The sequence below is a fragment of the Humulus lupulus genome, chromosome 8 (genome assembly GCF_963169125.1).
Source record: "Humulus lupulus chromosome 8, drHumLupu1.1, whole genome shotgun sequence".
NCBI lineage: Eukaryota > Viridiplantae > Streptophyta > Magnoliopsida > Rosales > Cannabaceae > Humulus > Humulus lupulus.
Window position 1 is genome coordinate 161,298,219 of NC_084800.1, and position 8,804 is coordinate 161,307,022.

At 41.7% G+C, this 8,804-nt stretch overlaps 1 protein-coding gene across 1 annotated transcript; it reads left to right on the forward strand.

Annotated features, from left to right (window-relative positions):
• Nucleotides 1-5,381: 5,381 nt before the first annotated feature.
• Nucleotides 5,382-8,571, forward strand: LOC133798591 (large ribosomal RNA subunit accumulation protein YCED homolog 1, chloroplastic-like). The gene is made up of 4 exons (XM_062236964.1): nt 5,382-5,425; nt 5,527-5,615; nt 6,315-7,020; nt 8,117-8,571. The coding sequence occupies exons 3-4, from the start codon at nt 6,452-6,454 to the stop codon at nt 8,535-8,537; spliced, it is 990 nt and encodes a 329-aa protein (XP_062092948.1). The 5' UTR covers nt 5,382-5,425; nt 5,527-5,615; nt 6,315-6,451; the 3' UTR covers nt 8,538-8,571.
• The last annotated feature ends 233 nt before the right edge of the window (nt 8,572-8,804 follow it).

An 8,804-nucleotide genomic window follows, 5' to 3' on the forward strand; every position in this document is an offset into this window, starting at 1 on the left:
GATGACGGCCCGTAGATTAACCAGTATGGGCCTTCCAATAACGGCGCTGTATGCCGAAGGACAATCGACCACTACAAAAGTGGTGAGTAATGTCCTTGTTGCGGGCGCTGTACCCGTCGTTACTGGAAGCTTGATCATTTTGGCTGGGGCGAATCCTTCTCCAGAGAAGCCGTATATGGTTTGATTGCAGGGTTCCAAGTCTTTTACGGACAACTTCATGCGTTCCAGTGTTGACTTATACAGGATGTTCACTGAACTCCCTGTATCGACCAGTACCCTCTTTACCATCATATTGGCCATCTGGATGTCCACGACCAGCGGATCGGAATGTGGGAACCGAACGTGCTGGGCATCGCCATCAGAGAAGGTTATCTCACCCTCCTCTGACCGAGCCTTTTTTGGTGCACGGTCCTCCACAGTCATCATCTCGATGTCCTGGTTGTGACGTAGAGTCCGAGCGTATCGTTCCCTGGCCTTTCTGCTATTTCCCGCGAGGTGTGGGCCTCCACAGATGGTTAAGAGTGTTCCAGCCACGGGGGCAGGCTGTAATGGTGGCGAGCGTTGGCGTGTAGACGCCTGCTCGTTGCCACCCGGAGCTTCTCGTTGGGAAGTTCCCGAGGCCCGTACGTACGTTTCTCAAGTGTCCTTGTCTAATAAGGAACTCGATTTCGTCTTTTAACTGGTTGCATTCATTAGTGTCATGTCCGTAGTCGTTATGGTAACGACAGAACTTGGTAGTGTCTCTTTTCGAAATGTCCTTTCGAATGGGTCTCGGTTTCTTGTAAGGCACACTAGAGCTTGTGGCCTGATAAACCTCTCCCCGAGATTCGACGAGGGCAGTGTAGTTAGTGAACCTAGGTTCATAACAATTACCCTTGGCTCGTTTGTTGTCGGAGGTGGGAGGCTCGTTATACGGCCATTTCCCACCATTTTTGCCATTACTGTTGCCGTTTCCGTGGCCTTTGTCGCTGCCATTAGGTTTGGAACCATTGGCGGCTTTGGCAGGTTCGGCGGCCTTCTTACCCTTGTTCGAAGGCTTTCCATCATCAGCAATGGCCTCCTCGAGCTTGATGTAACGATCAGCTCGGTCCAGGAACTCCTGGGTTGTTTTAACTCCTTCCTTACGGAGACTTTTCCAGAGAGGAGAGCAACGTTTGACCCCCGCGGTAATAGCCATCATCTTGCCTTCATCTCCTACTGTTTTCGCTCCAGCTACCGCTCGCATAAAACGTTGGACGTAATCCTTCACTGACTCTCCGTCCTGCTGGCGAATCTCGACCAGCTGGTTTGCTTCGGTTGGGTGCACACGACCCGCGTAAAACTGTCCATAGAACTCCCTTACGAACATTTCCCAGGAAACTATGCTTGCAGGCGTGAACTTAAAGAACCACTCCTGCGCTGCTTCAGAAAGTGTTGCAGGGAAGATCCTGCACCGAGCGTCTTCGGACACTTTTTGAATGTCCATCTGAATCTCAAATTTATTCACATGCGAGACTGGGTCCCCATATCCATCAAAGTTCGGGAGTGTAGGCATTTTGAACTTGCTGGGAGTTTCGGCGTTAGCTATCCTCTGGACGAAAGGAGTACCTTTCCTCCTATCGTGGTCGATGTAAGAAGTCCTTCCTCTGACCAGCTGCTGCACAGCCTGATTGAGTGCGTCTATCTGGGCTTGCACTGCGGCAGGAATTACGGTGGCCTCTGTTGCTGGGGGGATGTTCTCGCCGTGCCTCTCGCGACGATCGTTGAGTACATCTCTCAGGTCCTCTTCTCTTCTTCGCTGCTCGCTACCTCCGAGCCGGTTGAAGACATTATTTTGTCTGGGCTGCCCCCCAGCATCTTGTCTATTTGGATGGTCACCTTGAGGTACTTGGCTCCTGCCTTTACCTCTTTCACCATTCCTCCCACCAACATTTCCCTTGCCTGAGTCAGCCTCATTGTATCCGTGGCCATCTCTGAACCTTGACTGGCTATGGTGAGATTGACTGTTCCCTCTATTTAGAGGGAGGCCTGCGCTGGTCGCGGTGTCCCCGTGCATTATCATGCCGTGGGGGTCCTCGAACCGCAGAGCCTAGCTCTGAGTCCCTCCTGTTACCAGGAGGGTAGTGACCTCTGTTTGCTTGGTGTGGCCCATCATTCTCATGGCGTCTAGGACTACGAGGTTGACGCTCGGCCCTATTCTGCCTTTGCTGCGGGGGATTACCTCGAGCAGCTTGGGATGGTGGATTTGCCTCAGGGTCCAACGGGACATCGTCATGGGGTGTCTGAGGCTGCTCGGGCCTTTGCGGACTTGAAGGCTGAATTGGTGGGCTAGGATTGGGACCCCTCTGGGGTGGCCCATTCGCGGGTTGGTCAGGCTGCGAGGCAGGTGCGGCCTGATTTCTAGCCAACAGCAAGGCTGCTTCGAGGGCGGCCATGGCTTCGGTCTGGCGGCGATCCACCTCCGCCTGTCTCTCGCTCAATTCCGCACGCTGCCGTTCAATCTCCTGCTGTTGCCGCGTCATAACTTCTGCGGCGGTCTCTTGATTGGCCCTCAGACTAGCCAATTCTTCCTGCAACGCGCCCAGGGTGCTCTTCAGCGTCGCATCGTCCATTTCCTCCTCTTCAAAATCTAGTTGCGGCTCATCTTCCGCCATGCTTGCAGGGGGAGGAGGAGGTGGTGGATTCGACGGTGCAGCGGCGGTTGCCTGCCCAGTTTTCCTTCCTGCTTTCGCCATTGGTTTTCTTAACGGCAATAAATCAAGCTCTCAATGAAAGTACCAGAATGTTGACCCAAGATTTGGCCAACTGACACGGAGTCAAAGCGTGATTGATGTGGACGAATGTATAGAGAAGAACGCAATGACAAAAGTAAAGAAAACACAGTAATTTATAGTGGTTCGGCCCCAGGATCTGGTAATGACCTACGTCCACTTAGAATGATATTGATATAAGGATCAGAAGGGTGATCAAAGAACAAGGGTTCAATGAGTTTCACTAACCTCCGAAGAACAATACAAGTTTACTTGGAAAATTACTATAGTTTTGAATGACTAAAAAGCGAAAAGAGATCCCTTCCTTTGAGCTATATCTTGCTATTTATAGTTCTAGGAGGGTTACAAGAGATTGTTACAGATATTCTTCCCTGAATAATCGGATATCCAAAAGATTGTATGAGATAAATTCGGGATTCATAAAGATCTTCCCATAAATGTTGCCTTGTACGCGGAAGTATCGACCAGACTGGTCGCGGGTAAGATAGGCTTACCCTGCTTCTACTGTGTCTCCTGGTCGATACCCTAGCAGACGCTTCCAGGTATCAGCCACGTGTCCAGAGATTATTTGCCACGCCACCAATGCTAATTTATTGGATAACAATATTAAACAAATAATCATGAAAATAAAACATGTGAGCAAAGTGATTGACCAAGTCAAAAAATGATTTCTATTCTTTTATTGATAATAAAATGAGATTACAAAGAATTTGGGTTTTAATTAGGGCATAAAACCCCAACAATTCCTACATATGCTATGAACCTATTCAAATTGCCAGTGTCTCTTATTCATGAAATCCATAGGCTGTGTGCTCGTTTCTAGTGGGGTGGGGATGATAAGAACATGAAAATGCACTGGTGTACTTGGGAGTGCTTATGTTGGCACAAGTCCGATGGGGGGTTGGGTTTTCGGAACCTCTTTCTGTTTAACCAGGCCCTCCTTGCTAAACAAGCTGCTCGCATTTATAATTCTCCCCATTCTCTAGCGGCCAAAGGGTTTTATTTCCCTTCATCATCCTTCTTGACTCCTAGATGTACTCAAAGAGCTTCGTATCTTTGGCGAAGCATTTTGTGGGGAAGAGAGCTCTTTGAAAAGGGGACCAGATGGATTGTAAACGATGGGAAATATGTTAACATCTCACAAGATTGTTGGATTCCTAAGAAAGGCGGTGGCCACTCTTGTTCCTTCTTTGGGAATCTAAATCTTTGTCAAGTTAGCTCTCTGAAATTTCCCTCTGGTGAGTGGAATATGGATCTTATCAGTCAATCTTTTGGCCCTGAGGAAGCTCGTGCCATTCTCTCTATCCCTATCCTTTTACACCGGGACCTGATAGACTTGTTTGGCACCATGCTGATTCTGGAATTTATTCAGTCAAAAGCAGTTATTGGTTTGCGGTTCGAGAGATGGGTTTTGGTCAAGCATCCTCGTCATCTGGTCCATCAGAGTGGTGGAGGTATTTATGGTCCTTATGTATCCCTCTAAAGGTGAAAACCTTTGCGTGGAAAGCATCACTTAATTTTATTCCTACTACATGTAATCTCACCAGACGTGGGATCCAATCTGAGATCATTTGCCCAATCTGTCATAGAGCTCCTGAGACCACATTGCATGCTCTTTGGGGGTGTTCAACATTGAAGTCAATTAGAACGGATTGGCCAACTAAATGTTTGGATAATCTTAAAGATTGCCATGATTTGTATGTTTTTATCCTGGGCTGTATGAGCTCAATATCTAAACAGGAACTGGAACATCTCCTAACTTTGTGGTGGCGAATATGGTACAGGCGAAACAAGTTCATTCATGATTCACTTTGGCTTAAGGACGGGCTTGTCCTGAATTGGTCGACTGACTATCTGAGTAGATATCAAATGGCCCATGTTTTGACCAACAATATGGACGCCACTATTAGTCTTCCAAATCACGTTAAGACTCAAGCCAGTCATTTGGATGAGGATACTATTTGTTTATTTGTTGATGCTGGAGTTGATGAAGAGCGAATGAAGGTGGGTTTGGGAGCTGTTTTATATGACAAAAATGAAAGGGTACTAGCATCTTCGGCATCACCTTTGCTCTCCACCATGAAACCGCATTTGGCTGAGGCGTATGCTGTGCTTCAGGGCCTCTCTTTATGCCTCCGCTTGGGTTACTCTAAGGTAATTGTTAAATCGGACTGCCTTAGAGTGTGTCAAGCAATTTGTAATAAAACTGATTGTGCTTCAAAGTTTGGCATGATTCTTCAAGACATCATTTCATTGAATGGTCAATTGATTTCTTTTTCTATTAGGCATTGTAACAGAACTCATAATAGTGTCTCTCATTCTTGAGCAAAATTGGCCTTGTCTGTGGAAGAGTCTAAAGTTTGGTGGCCAGGTTTATCAATTTACCTTTGACCGAATTTGTAAATCATTAGCTGTATTTCTCATTGGCATGTTCCCCTTTTTATCCAATGGAGCTTTGTTTATTAAAAATAAAAAAAAAATCAAATTAGAGCTTGGGTTCAAATTTAAAACGACGTAGTTTTCAGTTATGGTTTGGCATTATAAATAGCCCTGAATCTCAATAACCCCCAGGCACCCATTCTTTGTGATTCTCTTCATCTCAGTCACCTCTCACCCCCTCGTCGACTCTGTCTCTCACCTCCCTCGTCGACTCTGTCTCTCACCTCCCTCGTCAGGTTTCTCTCTCTATAAATTTTCTAACTTTCTCTTCTTACGAGTGTGATTTTGTTTCTTAATTCTACGGTTTTTTTTCTCAATTTTTGTTTTGAATTGACAGAGTGAAGATCATCGCCGCCTACTTGTTGGCCGTTTTGGGAGGAAACGCTTCTCCTTCCGCCGCTGATTTGAAGAAGATTCTCGGTTCAGGTATGATCAACTACGAATCTTTGGCCTTATTAGTATTGGGTTCTGTTCATAATCACAGATCCGAGGATTAGTAGAAGTTCATAGTAGTTCTTATGATGAAGAAAGAGATTAAAGCGAACATTATTAGATGACCAAACTAAGAATGAGAAACACCATAGCTATAAAACATTGGATATTTTTTAGCTAATTTATATTAGGTTGTGTTATTTCATATCTGTATATACAATGAAAAGAGCTTAATTTGGTTGACTTTATTTATAAGGTTAATGGAATATTAGGGTTTTTTTGTTTGTTTTTCTTGAATGGTGAGTGATCATTTTTTTTAAATCATTGATCATTTTTTTTAAAAAATTATTTGATAAAAAACGTTAAAGTTAACTACATAGTAATAATAATGAAATCTGTTAAAAGTTGACAGAATTAATTTTCGAATCATTGATCAACTTTTTTTTAATTTTTTTTTTTAAAAACGTTAAAGATAACAGCATATTAATGAAATCTGTTAAAGATGATTTAATAGGAATACTATTAAAACCACTTATTATATAGAAGAAGAGATACATACAATTTTCTGATTACGTATATGCATTTTCTGATTACATATATGCATTTTCTGATTACATATATGCAGTGTTGAATTTCAATGCATCTCTTTATTCATTGTTTTACTTTCTTTTTTTTTTGACAATTTTCTTCCAGATTGAGCTGCTTCGTTTCGGTTCTTTGATCAAGTAAAGAGCGTATTGGACTGGCCTCTTGTAATTTTTGCTAGTCTTTGTTTTAGTTCCATGCTTTGAATTGAAGTAAATTTACTAGCCAACTACAAAGAAAAAATAATGTCTTTTGTAATCCCTTCATCATCATCCATGATTCCTCCTACTTGTTTCAACCAATATAAGGTTTTTCAGCCAAAGGCCAATCAAAATGCTTCTTTATCTCCTTGCTCTACATTTTCTTACGGGAAGCATTCATTTTGTATGACTGAAAATGTACATACAATTTTAAGAGAGAAACCACTTAGTGCTTTAAGATCTACCACCATAGATTGCATGAAACCTAATTATCAGTCCAATGGAGATGATATCATATCTTTCAACTTTGGAGACGAAGAAAAAGAAGACATTGAAGACACGGGCTCACCATGGGAAGGAGCAGTTATTTACAAGAGAAACTCTTCAATAACACATGTTGAATACTGCACCACCCTTGAGAGGCTTGGGTTAGGGAAACTTTCAACCGAGGTATCAAAATCCAGGGCTTCTGTAATGGGGTTACGGGTGACAAAAGCTGTAAAGGATTTTCTTCTTGGAACACCCGTTCACGTCTCTATTGATATAACAAGGAAGAAGCAAAAGTTGAGGCTTGACGGGATCATAAAAACTGTCTTCACTCTCAGATGCAGTAGGTAGGTAATCATTCTACTTGATAAGTAGTTTAACCATGGTCATCCATCCATGCATATGTGACATGTGTTGAAACGTTTTTTCATTCTCTTTGGGCAGCAAAATTGTTTCTATTTTGTTATGAATTTACCTATTTGATTCTCAACTTTACACTATATAACGAAACTTCCGAGTTTTGTAAATCGTAGAAAGTGCTTGAATCATTCTCAGAACAAAAAGTACACATGATTTGAGATCTTATTATCCAGTAAGGAATTTAGCTATATCCTTTTGTTAGAGCCACCCAGAATTTATAATATTAGAAAGAACAGAATGTAAAGACATAATATCATTTGCCGTATCAGAGTTTCTTGCTCTGGATGAGTTTGCTCCCTGTGAAGTGAGGGGAGGAAAATATGGAGTATCTTAAAAAAAACTGACATAGCATGAGACATAATTTTTTAGTAATAATAGCACAGATAACCTTTTTGAGTGGAGGAATAACCAATAAAAATTGTCTTAATAGCCCTAAGGTCAAGTTTACTATGATCATGAGCATGGATATGGACAAAAGTTACCCAACCAAAGGCCTTTACAAGAAGAGTATTGGTGGAAATATGGGGATAAGAAAGATTAAGAACTGAGTATGGCTTTTGAAACTAAAGGGGTCGACTAGGTGGACGATTGATAAGATATGTGGCTGTTAAGATAGCATCTCCCCACAAATACTTTGGATCTCCCCACAAATACTTTGGAGCATTCACGGTAAACATAAGAGCACGTGTTATTTACAACAAATGATGATTTTTCCATTTTGCAACACCATTTTGTTGAGGGTTATCAACATATGAACTTTGATGAAGAACCTTATTTTCTCCTGTATAGTTGGTGTATCTATAAATACAATGATTTGCCTTGGCTACGATTGAGTTGAGTTTTCCCATCTTCTCATTCCATACTCTATCTTCTCTCATAATTACATAGGTAAGGTGCCAAGATGTCTATAAGCTCTTTTGCTATTGGTGAGAATTGTATGCAATGATTATATGCATAAAATATGTTGTTCTTTATGTTTGGTTATTTCATAGGATTTTGAAACGTTATTTGTTTTTCTTGAAGGTGTGGTGAGCCAGCTGCAGAAAGCATCTTCTCCAATTTCTCCTTGCTATTAACTGAGGAGCCTGTTGAAGAACCTGAGATCATTAACATGGGTATGATCTATGGAGAAAACAAGGCCAATTTTATTACCGGAAGTGGTGAGGATTGTGAGGAAGAAGATGATGATGCTTCCATTGATTTTGAGGATCGACTCTATTTCCCCCCTAAAGAAAAGGAAATAGATATATCAAAGCATATCAGAGACCTGCTGCACCTGGAGATTATCATCAGCTCAATTTGTGATCCAAATTGCAAAGGCATGTGTTTTAATTGTGGTGTGAATTTGAACACTAGTACATGTATTTGTAGCAAAGAAGAGATGAAGACGAATTCTTTTGGAGCTCTTGGAAATTTGATGCAGCAAATGCAACCAAATAAATGAATTTTAATATTTACATAATAAAATTTAATGCTAACCCTGTGGTGTTTTATGCAATTTTTAAAAGTAGTTTAGATTTTGAGATTACGTATCTTCAATGGTTTATTGTTATTAAAAATTATATTTCTATTTTAGTGTTGGTTATTATGGTAATATGATTCTCTATTTTAGTACCTATGATTTTATTAAGACTTATTTATCGTCTATAAGTAGTGTTTCTTTTCTTTTCTTCAAAGTTAACATTTAGATTGAAAATTAAAACATTAAATA